Source organism: Aulostomus chinensis, chromosome 8 (genome assembly GCF_037954235.1).
Source record: "Aulostomus chinensis isolate RoL2024-O1b breed Wild chromosome 8, RoL_Achi_v1.0, whole genome shotgun sequence".
Classification (NCBI taxonomy): Eukaryota; Metazoa; Chordata; class Actinopteri; order Syngnathiformes; family Aulostomidae; genus Aulostomus; species Aulostomus chinensis.
Genome location: NC_141327.1, coordinates 6,205,235 through 6,222,066, shown reverse-complemented (window position 1 = coordinate 6,222,066; position 16,832 = coordinate 6,205,235). Strand labels below are relative to the sequence as shown.

General features: G+C 44.3%; 1 protein-coding gene across 2 annotated transcripts; it reads right to left on the bottom strand.

Annotated features, from left to right (window-relative positions):
- Positions 1 to 1,125: 1,125 nt before the first annotated feature.
- trim25 (tripartite motif containing 25) lies at positions 1,126 to 13,894 on the bottom strand. 2 transcript variants are annotated; one of them, XM_086210620.1, is made up of 9 exons: positions 12,434 to 13,890; positions 12,090 to 12,185; positions 11,249 to 11,482; positions 9,877 to 10,045; positions 9,559 to 9,621; positions 9,325 to 9,426; positions 8,655 to 8,792; positions 8,506 to 8,565; positions 1,128 to 8,429 (listed from the first exon to the last, which is right to left on the bottom strand). In XM_086210620.1, exons 1-9 carry the CDS (start codon positions 13,028 to 13,030, stop codon positions 7,897 to 7,899), a joined length of 1,992 nt encoding a protein of 663 aa, XP_086066746.1. In that variant the 5' UTR covers positions 13,031 to 13,890; the 3' UTR covers positions 1,128 to 7,896. The 2 variants fall into 2 exon arrangements, with proteins under 2 accessions (XP_086066747.1, XP_086066746.1); XM_086210621.1 differs by lacking the exon at positions 8,655 to 8,792 and having other exon boundaries at positions 1,126 to 8,429; positions 12,434 to 13,894.
- Positions 13,895 to 16,832: the final 2,938 nt, after the last annotated feature.

Here is a 16,832-nt window from a genome sequence, read left to right as displayed (position 1 = left end):
TCGGGCACGGGATCTTTCTGTGTGGAGTTTGCATGTTCTCCCTGTGCCTGCGTGGGTTCTCTCCTGGTACTCTGGCTTCTTCCCACCGTCCAAAGACATGCAATTGGGGACTAGGCTGATTGATACTCTAAATTGACCATAGGTATGAATGTGAGTGTGAATGGTTGTGATGGACTGGCGACCTGTCCAGGGTGAACCCCACCTCTTGCCCATAGCTGCTGGGATAGGCTCCAGCACCCCTGCGACCCTTAACAGGAATAAGTGGAAGACGATGGATGGATGGATTTTTTTGGCATAGACTCCTTTATCTAACAGTAAATTGACAGGAAACAAGGGACAGGGAGGGGTGTATGACATGCAGCAAAGGAAATCTAGCCAGGATTCAAACTCGGGTCAGCTGCATATGTGACATGTGCTCTAACCACTCAAGTACCCGAGCAAGTCACTTTGTGCTACTTTTGCGGTTATGTACTGTAAGTTAACATATGTGCAAAAGTAACGAGTAATGAAAGAAATGTAGTGGAGTAAAAAGTACAACATTTGTCCTTCAAATGCAGTGGAGTAAAAGTATCACCCCAAAATAATACACAAGTAAAGAACAGATACTCAAAAACCATATTTAAGTACAGTACTCAAGTAAATTTACTTTGTTACTGTCCACCACTGAAAATAACAAAACCCAAATAATTCAGAAAAAAATGCTTGATTCAGCCATTGAAAAGCAAAGGACACTTTATTCTAAAACATCTACTGTGTTTTCAAAGTAAATGCAGCAGTTAAACGTACTTTGGAAAATATATGGTAAATCGTTATATTTCTGGTATTTCTTGATTTATCTTGATTCTTATTGGTATATTGACTTTCCATAAGAATATCCTCTTTTGTTTTTAATATAATTTATATATGGAAATTGTTACAAAAGATAATTCTATGTAAATCTCACTCTTTCTTTCCAATGGTAAGACACAGAATCTGCTTTGTCACTAGATAATATGCAAGACTGAAAAGTGTTTCATGAGAGACCCATTGATATTTGAACGAGCTACGGACAGAATTCTTGAGATATAGGGGAGGTAGAAGGATATGGCCATGTCCCCATCATGTGTAAGAAAAGATAAGAGCTCATGATGAGTGACTAAGTTACTCGTCATAAGGCAAGCCCAGATATCAAAATACATAACCAAGGTATCAGAGAGAAACGACCTTTATTAACATAACTGTTCACAAACAATGTCTTTTATTGATCTGATTTACCATAACAATTTATCATTTAAGTCTTTTTCATCACTCAGAGCAGGCAAGGGCACAACTTGTCAACAGGCAAGGCAGGCAACTGCTTGGGGCCCCAAGCCACTAGGGGGCCCCCCGAGAGCTGGTCTCAGCATGCTTGACAGTGGTACAAGCCAAGCGAGAATTTCATCCATCGAGACTTAGTGATGGATGACATGATTTTGTTTGCTCCTGTCCTGTTATACAAACAGTTAATGTATGCTATGCCCTTATTAACAGCAGATCCGTGTTAACAAGAGTTCAGAGAATCCACACTTTTTTTTAAACAGACACGCGTGCTAATCTTATGTTATGCTTAACTTAGCAACAAAGTTAGTTGCCAACGTTCACTGGTCAAGGTGGCTGGAGTGAACGAACACACACAGTTATAGTTATTATGAGAGATTTTCTTTCATCGTGGTAAATTAACATGACACATACTTATCTAATTGATGAGATGAAGACGTTTATTTCTGCTTGACTCTAGAATCACCTCTGAAAACAGGAAGACACTGAAAAGTTACTATGACGTTAATTTAACAGCACAGTCTGGTGTACAAGGAAAATAGAGACCATTTTAAACAAGATTTATATTGAAGAAAAATAAAATATTCAAGTCAATGACGTTTTTCTTTACTTGACAGGGAAAACAAAAAGGCAAAAGCAATTAAGTACCATAAAAGTAGAACTAAGTACAACATACCATTGACTATCCTATCAATTATTGAAATGAGGCAGTATCAACTCAACTAGGAAAACTCATAAGATAGGAAAGTTCTTAAAGCTGCATGTTCCAACCCCAAATTCCTCAATAAATAATCGAAAACTTAAAAACAACAACAACAAAAGCAGACCTCCACAGGTTTGGATTCAACTTGATGATATAGAGTGATATCATGTATGTCCTTCAAATACAGTCAGTCCAGAAAGTGTTCACAGCACTTCACTTTTCCCATATTTTATGTTATAGCCTTATTCCAAAATGGAATAATTTCACTTTTTTCTCAAAATTCTATGCAAAATATCTCAAAATGACATAAAAGAAGTTTTGTGTAAATTTACTAAAAATACAAAACTAAGAAATCACATGCACATAAGTATTCACAACCTTTGCAATGAGGCTCTAAATTGAGCTCATGTGCACCGTTTCCACTGATCAACCTTGAGGCGTTTCTACAGCTTAACTGGAGTCCACCTGTGATTAATTCAGTTGATTGAACCTGATTTAGAAAGGCGCACACCTGTCTTTACAGTATAAGGTCCCACAGTTGACAGTGCATGTAAGAGTATAAACCAAGCATGAAGTCAAAGGAATTGTCTGTCGACCTCAGAGACAGGACTGTCTCAAGGCACAAATTTAGGGAAGGGTGCAGAAAAATTTCTGCTGCTTTGATGGTCCCAATGAGCACCATGGCCTCCATTGTTGTCCTCCTCCACTTATCCGGTTGGTCTGGGTCACGGGGGCAACAGCCTCAGCAAGAAAGCCCAGACTGTCCTCTACCCAGCCACGTCCACCAGCTCTTCCGTGGGAATTCTGAGGTGTTCCTAGGCCAGCTGAGAGATATAATCCCTCCAGCGTATCCTGGGTCTGCCTCCTCCCAGTTGGACATGCCTGGAACACCTCCTGAGAGAGGCATCCAGGAGGCATCCTCACCAGATGTCTGAACCACCTCAACTGACTCCTCTCGACATGGAGAAGCAGCGGCTCTACTCTGAGCACTTCCCAAATGACTGAGCTTCGCACTTTATCTCTCAGGGAGAGCCCAGCCACCCTGCAGAGGAAACTCATTTTGGCCACTTGTATTCGCAATCTCATTCTTTCGGTCATTACCCAAAGTTCATGACCATAGGTGGGGGTTGGAACGTAGATAGACCAGTAAATCAAGAGCCTCGCCTGGGCTGGGCTGGGCACCCGTCTGAGCAATCGGGGGAGAAGGGCCTTAGTCAGGGAGGCAACCAAGAGTTCGATGGTCATTCTGACAGAGCTCCAGTGTTCCTCTGTGGACAGAGGAGAGCCTTCCAGTAGGACAACCATCTCTGCAGCAATCCACCAATAAGGCTTGGATGGTAGAACAGCCAGACGGAAGCCACTCCTTAGTAAAAGGCACATGGCAGCGCGCCTTGAGTTTGCCAAAAAGCACCTGAAGGACTCTCTGACCGAAACTGTGAGTTCTCACCAAACGCGAATGCGAATTTGACGCCGGATCATTTTAGTGTCCATTTGTGTCATTCGCGTGAATACGCGAATTCGCTCACTTGCCCGAGTAGCAAGTATTTCCGGCAACGTTTCTTTCTGCCATTTCACCATGAATATTCACAGAACTGTTGCGTTGTACCTGCCGTGGAAGGCAGAAATACGTTGGAAAACTAAACGTCATCGTATCTGGGTTATCAACACCATCTAGAGGCGAGCTCAGCTCAGTGAATTTCACTGCTCAGTGAACCGAGCTCCTCCAGGGCTCCGTCTGGATAACCACCGCTTCAAGCGGTACTTTCGGATGACGGCTGGCCAGTTTTACGACCTGCTAGCTAGGATCGGTGACAGAATTTCACGAATGGACACCAATTTATTCAACTGGTTCTTGTAATTTTGACACGTAGTGTCATATAGCACCAGGTTTCCACATATAGCCACAATCAACTTGTCCTCCATCTTGTCAGTCACAGTCAGTCAGTCAGTCAGCCGTGACGTCGGGACATCCTAAACGCTGATTGGCTGTCTTGACGTGAATTTTTCGCCAAAGTTCAATATTTTCAACTTGCGCGAATGGCGAACATTTCGCCTCACGAATTTGCGGCGCCAGACTGAAAATTTGCCTGATTCGCGCGTTTGCATAGACTTTGAATGGAAACTGTTCGCGCAAATGCTCGAATTCGCATTCGGTGTGAACGCACAGTAAGAAGTAAATTATATGGTCTGATGAGACAAAGATTGAACTCTTTGGTGTGAATGCCAGGTGCTGTGTTTGGAGGAAACCTGGGACCGCTCATCACTTGGCCGAAACCATCCCCACAGTGAAGCATGGTGGTGGCAGCATCATAATGTGGGGATGTTTTTCAGCAGCAAAACTAGGAAACTAGTCAGGTTTGAGGGAAAGATGAATGCAGCAATGTACAGAAACATCCTGGATGAAACCCTGTTTTAGAGCGCGCTTGACCTCAGACTGGGGTGACGGTTCATTTTTCAGCGGGACAACAACCCTAAGCACACAGCCAAGACAACAAAGGAGTAGTTTCAGGAAAACTCTGTAAATGTCCTTGAGTGGCCAAGCCAGAGCCCAGACTTGAATCCGATGGAACATCTATAGATCTATCTGAAAATGGCTGTGCACCAACGCTCCCATCCTACTGGATAGGAGCTTGAGAGGTGCTGCAGAGAGGAATGAGCAAAACTGCCCAAAGATAGGTGTGCCAAACTTGTGGCATCATATCCAAAGACTTGAGGCTGTAATTGCTGCCAAAGGTGCATCAACAAAGTATTGAGCAAAGATGAAATACCTTGTGTGTGAATACTTGTGTACGTGTGATTTTATTTTTAATAAATTTATACAAATCTCAAACAAACTTCTTTCACATTGTCATTATGGGGTATTTTGTGTGGAATTTTGAGGAAAAAAATGAATGTATTCCATTTTGGAATAAGGCTGTAACATAAAAAAAATGTGGGAAAAGTGAAGCACTGTGAATACTTTTCGGACTGACTGTATTAAATTATTCTGCAGGTTGAAGGCGAAAGACCAACTTAAGGTTGGCAGTAGAGTGTAACTGATCTCTTTGCTGCACCGGAAGTTAATACACGCCAGCAGTCATGTCTCAACCTTACAAGCTTAAATATAAGTAAGCCATTATGAACCCCAGCATGATCAGCGTTAAAGTCTGAAGGCAAGGCAAGGTAAGGCAAATTTATTTGTATAGCACCATTCATACACACGGCAATTCATAGTGCTTTACAGAGGGAAGAGAAATTGAAAGTTAGAATCAGTTTAAAATTGAAAACATGAATTAATGAATGAATGAACTGAATGCCAACACTGGACTGTAATAACCCACTGATGCTAGTGTCACCAGTGAGAGTCAGCTTACAGGCTGGAATAAACCAGATTTACCTGAACAGCGTTTCTGTGTGGCAAACCATGCAAGCCTGACATCCCTGGTTCAAATCAGACCCAGAACCTATGTTGAATGTCATCTGCTTGTCATAACTTCCTGGCTCATTCCTCTCACAAATAAAGGCCAAATGCCTCTATTGATAAACAGAATCTATCTGACTCCTGTTCATTGGCTGACCCTCACGCAGTTTAGAGGTGACCTCACATTTTCGGATTGGTCAGTCCCAATTTTCCTGTGAAGCATAGGTACATGCTCAACCAGGGTTTTGAGCAACTTGGAAAAGGTTGGATTTGCAAGCTTCACAAGAAATTCACAGCTTGCATATCTAACAATGACGGCAGCAACTATGAGATGGCTAAGGTCTGCCTGGGGAAGCCAGAGGGGTCATTCTGTGAACTGATGTCTACTTTGGCTGATTTTGGTCAACTGTCTGGTTACAAAGTTAACATTTCAAAAACTCAGGTGATGACGTTGAATTATTCTGCTCCAGAATCTCTGTCAAAGAAATGTAAAGTCAACTGGGAAAATGGGGAAATTAAATATTTGGGAATATGCTTAACCAGGGATCTCAAGGAGCTCTTCCAGAGGAACTACCCCCCCAGTATCTGCGGCGATAAAATCAGACCTGCACAGATGGAACCTGGTGCCCTTCCTAAAGTGTTGCTCTCACCACAGAAACTTAAAAAATGGCGGTGTTGTTGTGCTGAACCGGAAACGTCGTGTGAGCGGACCAATCACAGTCCGTTGATGTTCACGTCACTATGCGTCGCGTCGACGCGTAGTCAGGATTTTTTGGAGGTGCACGTCGGGCTACGGCGTAGGTGTCTGCATTGACGGCGTAGGTACGGCGTCGCCACGACACAGAAGCATAAATCAGGCTTAAGCCTTAGCTTCCCCGGCTACTGTATCTTTTTTGGAACCTGACTGTAGAGGTCAGCGAGAGTCAATTTCAAGAATGGGACAAGTGGATCTCCAGGTTTGTTTGGCAGGGTCTAATGCCCCTCCCATATTGTTGCAACAGCTCATATGCTGCTAAATGGAAGGAGTTAGAGTCCAACCTATCAGACACGTTCCCAATGCAAGCCACAATCGTGGATGAGGGTCTAATGGGAAAATTGAAGGAGCTAGGGAACCCATGGCTGACCCACACACTTCAAATCTGGCAAAAGGTGATTGATAGGTGTGACATACATAGACTGTTGAGGGTATTTAGGTGGTTTGCTTCTGATTCTGATTTTGCTCCCAAAAGATAATACCCCAGCTTCAAATCGTAGTTAACGCATGGACTCACATTTTTATCACTCACGGAAAAGAACACTGTCCACAGTTTTGAGGTTTTGCGTACCAGGCATGGGCTACAAAGGAATGACTTCCATAGATATCTCCAGTTGCGATCCTACATGAACCAAGATTGCAAATTGGCAGGCCTTTCTGCTGTAGAGTCTGAATTCTTCCACATTCTGAAAAAAGCTATGTCAACGATGCCATCCGACTCCCTTTGTAGACTATATGCAGTTATATCCCGTGCCGCCAGGGGTGACACTGTACGTGAAAGGTAGATGGGAGAGGGGGGCAGGGATGGTGATCTCTGAGGAGACATGGAGAGTTAATTGGGCCTTTCAGTGGTCAACGTCCAGCTCCATGGTTCGGAGAGAACATGGCTGGAAGAATATTATCAGATTCTTTAAGACGCCCCAACAAGAGAAATATAAAGGCGTCAATATGCCGTGCTAGAGGCAATGTGGGTCGAGGGTGGCCAACCACTACCACATCTTTTGGGACTGTCCCGGGCTGAAGGCATTGGGGGGGGGGGGGGTGCGCGTTCACAATACTGTGTTCAGTCTTTAATACTCAATTTCCTCTGGATTTTAAAATCTTGTATTTAGGTCACATTACCCTAGACCTGAGATGAAGTTGTCACAGCTGCTTCTTGTGGCAAGCAAAAAGGCCATCACCAGGAAATGGCTGACTCAGACCCCACCAACCCTGGATGACTGGTTTGGAATTGTCCTGGAGATATTTAGGATGGAGAAATTGACCTACCAGCTGAAAATACAGCAAGATGAATTTTACCGCATCTGGGACAGGTGGATCTCATACAGTATGTGACCCCCATGAGAGCGGATTTTGTGTGATCTTACTTGTATCTTTTTTCTTATTCTTCTCCTTTTTCTCCTTTCTTCTCACTTCAATTTAATGATTTAATTTTTGCATGATCATTTAAAAAATTTTCCTCACAATAGCGACAGTTAAGTGAATTGTCTGTTAAATCACTTTTAATTGTACACTCTCTATAACTGCGCTTTATAAACATCTAGCTGATACTCTTTTGAGGAGGATGGTTGCTGATGTGCTCCGACAAAAAATGGAAGCACTGTTATCTTGACTGTCTTTATTACTGCTGTGCCATGTGTTTCCATTCCAAGTAAAGATACAATTTAAAAAAAAAAGAAATAAAATTGATTCGATAGATATATGGTTGTGGCCAGCTATGAGTGATTGTATGCAAATGTACTCTCAAGCTTGCAGTTTGCACAGCGAAATGGACAAGCCATTTGAGAAAATCCAGAATGCTGGATACACAGCCTCAGTAAAGGAGTATACAAAGGTGTGGAAGGGATATGCTCGATCTGCCACATTATAGAATGTAACAGTACCGCCCTCACAATCCAACAGCACGCCCACACGCTTAGGACAAGGATTGACCAACACCGTCTCACGGCTGTTGTGCCAAGCTGACAGCTTGACATTAAACCACTCCACACACCAAGACTTGGGGTTGCGGCCCAGCCTACTGGTAGGACCTTTGCGGTCCATGCTGCGGTAAGCAAAGCCTACACCGATGAAGTTGCTGTTGCTTAGTCGGACTTCCCAGTAGTGTCGGCCTGTAGAGAAGCCCTTGGAGGTCAGCACCTGAGAGCAGACAGCAAACCGCTCAGGGCATTCAGGGTATTGCACCAGATCATCTGACACAGAGGCCTGAGTGAAGCCCTCACTCAGTATGATGCGTCTGTGAGCTGTCTTTGGATCAAAAGTGAGCACCGTTCCATCTGTCAGAAGACAGGAAAACACTGCTGTTGCAATGATCATATGAGGGGAACATATCTGCAATTGTCATGCACTTACATTTCAGGAGTTCACTTCTCTTTTCATGAGATGTAATGTTTGGTGGAATTGCAAATGTTTCTACAACAGAAGACAAACATTTGTATAGTCAGGGATTTCAGATGTTTAAAATGCTCCTATTTCTTTACTTCCCTGAATGTAGAAAGTACCTGTTTTTGGCTCAGAGGTATGAGAATGGCCTTTACGTTTGTTCTTCCCATCAATATCAAGCAAGTTTTCCATTGAACGAGCCAAATCCTTCTGTCCAGCACCAATGTTTGGGACCTGAGGAGTCTTTTTGGTTGGTTCTAAAGTATTGGGGGGGGGGGGGGGAAAGTATATGTTGTATTCAAACTAATTTATAGAATTTTTTATTTATTTTTTTAATTTGTAGAATTACTACAGTGATTGAAAACAAAACATTACCTGTACGGTCTGTACAGCGCATGATCTGTGACTAAGATTAATTTACATATTCAGACCATTAATGTTGCCCCTTGCAAAATTTATATCTGTGCATTGTATACAATTGCCCAGGGCAATACATTACCCTCACATTTTGTCTTCATATCTTTGTATTATACGATGATTAAGCAATACTGTTACAAAGGGTAGTGATATGAGTAGCCAAAACACCTGTCAGTATCATATTTGTCGGTCAAGTGTCACCACAACCTAAGCAACCAAAGTGAGTTGATTTTACACATTTGAAAGTTCTCATCAATGCAGATTTATATTCCATTTTGATTAAGGATTCATGGAATTAGCTGCAACAAGGCAGAGCTATGCACTGGTGGTAATTGTGTGTACATGTTACTGATCAAATTTACATTTTCTTACTTTGAGTTTTCTTCTTCTCTGGTTTGGTCTGACTTTGAGCATGGGGCTGGGCTGTGGGGTATGGTAGGATTGGATTGGGGAGCAGAAGATGTCCTTTCTTTGCTGCAAAGGGAATCAGAAATACAATACTTAGTGGGCTGTATCCATCATAATTATATTTTATAAAATACAAAGTAAAAAAATGTGTGTTACTTAATGGAATATGCAGCATGTGCATGTGACAGAGGAACATACCCAATTCTTGTTGGTGTGTGAGGCTCAGAGGTGTGGCTCCTGTGGCAGAAGCTGCTTTCTCACCTGTGAACACAACAATGAGTGTTAACACTATTTACATTGTTATCTACAAGACTTCAAACTCATTTTCCAGTATCCAATCACCACCAAATGAAGGAGGAATTAAGGTTAGCTTTGTTAGGTGTTTTTTCCCCCAGTCTCCATCACATGACATCAACTCACCAGATGTAACATGTCAGTATTTATCTCTGCAACGTAAGTGGACATGATGGACACAGGTTAAATAGGAAAATAATCAAGTTGTACTAGCACATTTACCTGTTTTCATCACTGGCAGTCGGGCAGCGAGAGGCTGTTTAAGGATCTCGCTAATATGGTCCTTTAGGCTGGTAGCGAACGTGTGTGTTGCCATTATCTTTTTGGAGTCCAGGTTGATTCGAGGTGTGTAAGGGTCAAAGGTTACAGCTTGGGGCATGTTAAATGAAGCCTATGAGGAGAAAGTTACACTGTACACAGTTTTTTCATGATGGGTTAAGATTAAAAAAAACACTGACAGAATATGACAGCTGTATTCACACCTGCCAAAATGAACAGCCCATTTTCCCACTGGCCAAAAACACAGCTAACATCAGGCTTTGGTCTGCAGAGGGAACAGCTTTAATCAGCATTATGTCCCCTGCAGTAGACAGGTATTCATTGGTTCTGATCTATTGATTAGAACAGAAAAACCGGGTGGAGGAAGTAATCTGCAGCCAGCTGCTGTTGCTTCCAATCTAGTACCCACACAACAAGTGGTCAGAGTTCTACTACCAACATACATGGAGGCATGAAAGCTTGTCACCTCCATTTCATCTCAGCCACAAATTAAACCCATCTGTGTTCAAGCAGCGATGCTCTCATTTAGTCAGTGATTTTGAAAAACAAACAGCGCAGTGATTGTTCTCCATGCTGCCATTACTACATCTACCCATGAGTTTAATACAGTCGAAAGATCCTACACTCCAGAGTCATTTTGACAACACCGCTCACCTCATTCCAGTGTAGTGACTGCATTCTTGTCATCGAATATGACAGAGTAGAAAAAAATAAAGGAAACTCCTCCTCTACTCACAATGGAAAAAAGCTAATCAGCTTTATAAAGTGCATTTAACTTCGTGTACATGGGTATATGCAGTGGGAAACTAGGATTTAGGGAAATAACTCACTCACTCGCTACTTTCATTAACATGAACACAATAAAGTTATTTCAGCATGCTGTTAATTCGGAGTGTTAACATCATCTGAATGTCGTCAGATGAGTTTTAAGATTATGTAGTGGAATTTTCTATGCAGAGATGGTTAGAGAAGACAAAAAATGTACTTTAAAAGAGTTAGAGATTTTAGTGAAAATACAAACCATAGTATGAATTCTAAAGAATATCCTGAGTGCACTCAGAATAGGACTTTAGCACTATCAAGAGAAAAAACTAATGAGACAAAAAAACCTGACTGTGCTGAGCACAGTAAAATGTTCATCCTTTGTGCCTCATTATTCAATCTTGAAAAGTAAATTATGATTAATAATATGATTACTTCCTAGGTGTCCAACTGTGACATTTCATGTTTTTTTGAAATAACAACATTCATTTATTTTTTCTATTCTATTTGGTTTTCATTCCCACTTCTACTCAGATTATGGTGGTGGTCTCACCTGTAGAAAGGCCAGGGTTTGGCTCTGATTCAGTAGTTTGTGGATATCATCTTTGGCTTTGCTCAAGTTACTGATGTTTTCAGAAAACCTCATCATGAGACTCCTGAGTTTGGTCTGACCGCTCTCCAGCTCGTGGTCCACAACATTCATGGCATCACGCTCCTCTTGGGCCAGCATGTCCCGGATCTGCTCATACTCACTTGCCACTGCTTTCTTCCTGTTGGTCGCTGTGTCCTGAGGTTGGAGTGGTGACCGTGTGAGTGTGGAAGATGACACGTAAACACACAGCTTAGACAAAGTACGTAAAATAATTAAGTTTGTTGAAGTGAACAGGGCCTGTTTCAAACAAATGGTATTTGTGACAAATTTTAAGATTTGATCACAAGTTCTGGTATCAATACCCAACTTTTATAAGTCCCTTACATTCGGGAAATGTGTGGTAACCCTTTCGCTTTACTTAGAATATGAAAGACATCTTGCTATGTTGCAACTATGAAAATGTTAGTGCAGAAAATAAAGCTCGTCAGTTGAGTTATCATCGCAGCTTTTTAAATAGCCACACTGACATCAGGACAAAGACTGACAAGCTCTGCTCAGCTTTATTTGCTCACTGGTTGCTATTTTGTGTTAGTAGATGATTACACTTCATCTATATTCCATTAACAAAAATTATAAAAGACAATAAAAGTTTTAGTTTGGGTACTTTGTCATAAAATTGAGATGTGACGTAAAAGACTGCACATTTCCAGCTTTTGTCACTCAAACCAATATGTTCCTGGTAGCTGGTTTGTATGGTTTTGTGGATAGAAGAGTAAATGACAAACCAAATACTTAGATATACCTTCAGAGTGAGCTGCATGTCCCTCACTTGAGATATGATGGTCTCATTCTTGGTCATCTTTTCGTCCAGGATATCCAACTTTTTTCTGAAGTCCAACTGCAAGTAGAAACAAAAACACTGAGTTGTTTGTTTTTTTTAATAAACAAATTGGAGTCCACTTCAGGTTGAGAAGTAATTATGGGGCTGTTGTGTTTCAAACGGGGGGGGGGGGGGGGGGGGGGCAAATAACCAATCCAGTGAGCACCATAACCGCTACAAAGCCCCATTTACTCACAATTATGTTAACTAATTATATGAGTGTAGAATATATCACCTTTGTAACACACACACACAAAAACACACACCTCTTGTATTAACCTCTGCTCCTCAGGAGAGGTAAAGGTGCAAGACTTGTGCACCTGCTGCAGACACAAGCTACAGATGAGGCGGCCGTGCTGGGTGCAGAAGAGCTCCATCAGCTTGTGGTGGTCCGGGCATATGCGCTCCGACAGATCGCCCATGGGCTCACTCAGCTGGTGAACGCGAAAAATCGGGTTCTCCCGGTGGGGCCGCAAGTGCTCCTCGCAGTAGGAGGCCATACATGTGAGGCAGGTTTGAGCCGCCCTGGCTTCCATACACGTATCACAGAGGACATCGCACTTCGCTGCTTTGCCCTGTTCTTCCTCGGACACACTGACCTCGGTTTTGTTGGACCGGACCATGAAAGTCTCCACGACGGCGCAAAGGACCGTGTTTTTCTTCAGTTCCGGTTTGGTGGCGAAGTGGGTCCGACACTGAGGGCAGGAGTAAGTTTCCTTCCAGGTGGCGAGGAGGCAGTCCTGGCAGAAATTGTGGCCACAGGGGATGGTGACCGGACAGTCAAAGGGAGACAGACAGATACTGCAGGACAGCTCGTCCTCAAGGCTCAGAAGAGAGAACTGTGTCTCTTCTACCGCCGCCATGTTGTTGTGCCAGGCGAGTAGATGGTGGGAGAATCGAAACTTAACCGACGTCAGGAAGAAACGAAAGTAAAAAGCGTCGTTGAATGCTTAACCCTTTGCTGTCCTCACTGATGAAAACTTGTGTAAGTCAAAATACATTCTAAAACACCAACAAAAATCTTCTACATTTTTCGTTTTCTGGTGGATGGCAACCAGCTTTAAAGGTACATTAACACCATCTTCTTTGTTGGAGTGTGAACCAGTTAACTTCCCACGAAAAAACAAAACAAAACAAAACCTCTGCCTTTTTCTACATGTATAATTTTTCTCACTATTAACTAATGCCGGTCAAAACCATTTATCTATCTCTTTGATATTGTCATTTAAGTGAATTTTTCCCATTTCTATCTCATATAAATACTTAAACATTTCCCATTTTTCCCTGTTAAAAATCCACCTCCCAATGTCTCTCCTTGTTTGTTATTGCTTTCCACTTACATGCTACACATCCCTGGAAAATGATCACTACCTGATCACGTTTCTTCTTATATATCCCACTCACATTTCCCTGCTAGATTCCAAGATACTAAAGTTAAATCTAATACTGAAGTACTCCCTGTTTGCATAGCTATCCTAGTCTGCCACCCTGCCCCCTGGCAGTGCTTCTGTTACCTCCCCATCAGTGGTGGCTGACCCATAGAGGGCACTATGGCGCCGCCCCTTCTTCTTCTTCCTCTTCTTTGGTTTTTACGGCGGTTGGCAACCCACCAGATGGAGCATTACCGCCCTCTTCTGTCCCATCGCGGAACACCATCTTTCCCTACTTCTAACCCCTACACCTAACTCCTACCTCTAAATCCTAAACATAATCCCTAAACCTAAATCCTATCATACAATCCTGTATCCCTCAAATACTCTAAAAGAACCCTAACACTCTCCCTATCCTCCATCCTCAGAACTCCCTCCAGACTGATCTCACCCTTCCCCATGTTCCTCCACCTGTCCCTCAACACCCTCCTCTCCACCTCATACCTGCCACACCTCAGGAGTACGTGCTCTACTGACTCTTCCTCACCACAGCCCTCACACAGCCCTGTGTCGTGCTTCCCTAACACCTTCAAATTCCCGTTCAGCCCACAATGTCCCAGCCTCAGCCTCACCTTCACTACTTCCTCCCTCCTCTGCCCACCTCCACCCCTACACCCTCCAGCCCGCACACTCCTCTGAACCCTATACAAGTGCCTACCCTTCTTCTCTTTGTCCCACCTTCCCTGCCACATGCCCATCACCCTCTCCCTCACTATCACCTTCACCTCAGCCCTACTCACCCTCACATTCATCTCCACTGTCCTCTTCACCAACGCCCCCTTTGCCAACTCATCTGCCTTCTCGTTCCCCTCCACCCCCACATGTGCTGGTACCCATAAAAACCTAACCTGACGCCCCCCCCCCCCCCCCCCCCCCCGCTGAACTATCCTCATGACTGCCTGAAGAACCTGGTACAAAATATCCTGACGACTACACGTGTGACATGACCTGATGCTAGTTAGGACTGCTGCTGAATCTGAGCCGACCACCACCCTCCCCACTTGTGTACACTCCACCCACCTCAGTGCCACCAGCACCGCTACCATCTCCACTGTGTAAACCCCCAGCCCATCTGTTGTGCGCCTACTAAGCCCTATCCCTCTCCCCGGTACTGCCACCCCAAATCCTGTCTCCCCAGACTCCGCCCTTGATCCATCAGTATAAACCTTCTCCCATCCACCATACACCCTTCTCATACACCTGTTGTGAGCCCTAACCAAGTCCTCCCCCTTCCTCCTCAACTCCAACAAACACCAGTCCACCTCTGGCCACTCCATCCTCCACGGTGCCATCTCTGGGTACACCACTGCTTGACTCACCCGAATGTGCCCTACTCCTAGCTCCCTAGCCAGTACATTCCCTATCCTCCCAAAGTGCTCCCTGTGTTCCCCCCCCCCCCCCCCCCCATACTCCCAACACTCATCTAACACACTCTTGGTCGGATGCACCCTTGAGTGACCCTGCAGGTTAGCCCAATACCTCACAATTAATTGCTTCCTTCTTAGCTCCAGGGGCATCTCACCCATCTCCACCTGCAGTGCTGCCACCGGTGTCGTCCCTAGCACCACACAACACACCCTCAGTGCCTTATTGTAAACAGCCGACCCATATACTATACACCCATAATCTAGCACCGACCTCACCATCGAAATACAAATCGTCTTCAGTGCCGCACAGCTAGCCCCCCAGTCCCTACCTGACAAACACCTCATCACATTTATCACCTTCCGACACCTGCCCTCAACCCTCCTAATGTGCTCCACCCAAGTCAACTTACTATCAAAAACTACTCCCAAATACTTAAAGGACCCCACTCTCTCTAACTCCCTACCGTACATCCTAAGCTTTTCACCACCCACATCCCTCTTCCTAGTAAGGAACACTGTCTGCGTCTTATCTACTGAAAACCTGCTCCCCCACTCATAGCCCCACTCAACCACCACATCTATAGCCTCCTGTACTTTACCCACTACATGTGCTAAGTCCCTACCCCTCTTCCATAGCGCCCCATCATAAGCAAACAGTGCTCTCCCTACATCCCCACCTACCCGTGAAAACACATCATTAATCATAACACTATACAACAGTGGACTAATTACACTGCCCTGTGGTGTGCCATTGCTCACTGTGTATTCACCTGACACCTCAGACCCTATCCTAACCCGTATCACCCTCTCGGACAGGAAATCTTTCACCCAGTTAAACACCCTACCTCCTACCCCCAGCATGTGCAGTTTAATTAACACCCCCCCCCCTCCACATCATATCATATGCCTTCTCAATATCAAAAAACACCCCCACAACTGACTCCTTATTTACCTGAGCCTTCCTAACCTCATTCTCCAATCTCACCACTGCATCCATAGTACTCCTACCCTTCCTAAAGCCACTCTGATACCCAGCTAACCCCCTCCCCTCTCCAACACATACGTTAATCTATCACACACTAACCGCTCCATAACCTTACCCAGGTTGGAGGTAAGGGCTATGGGCCTGTACCCTGAAGGTTGAGTGGGATCCTTCCCTGGCTTCCTAACCGGAACCACCACTGCCTCTTTCCACACCCTTGGTATCCTGCCCTCCTCCCAGACCCTATTGTACAGCCCCAGAAGTGCCTCCAGTGCTCCTTCACCCAAGTGCTTCAGCATAACATACCCCACCTGATCCGCCCCTGGAGCCGTGTGCTTAGCCCTACCTATAGTCCTCACCAACTCTGCCATCGTGAACCTATCATCCATAATCCCACCTGTATCCTCCCTCCTTTCCAACACCCCCAAATGCTTGCCCAAAGTAGCCCCCCTCCCCCTCCTCTCCTCTTCTGTCAAGTTATCCTCACTATGTATCCTCGCAAATGCCCCCGCCATCATCTCCACCTTTTCCCTATCTGTCACTGCTATCTCCCCCCTTGCTGTCATCACTGGGTAGTCCCACTCCCTCCTATCCCCTCCCATTTTCCTAATCATTCCCTATACCTCTCCCACCGGGGTTGTCCTCCCTATGCTACTACTAAACTGTCTCCAACTATCCCTCTTAGCCTGCCTAACCACCCTCCTCACCACTGCTTGTGTCCTCTTATAACTCACTAGACTATTTATGTTATGACTCCTCTTCAACTGCCTAAATGCCCTATTCCTTGCCCTCAATGCCTGACTACACTCCTCTGTCCACCACGGTACCATCTTCCTGCCTCCCCTCCCTCTACTCCTCAGTATACTTTCAGTTGCGCCTACAATTA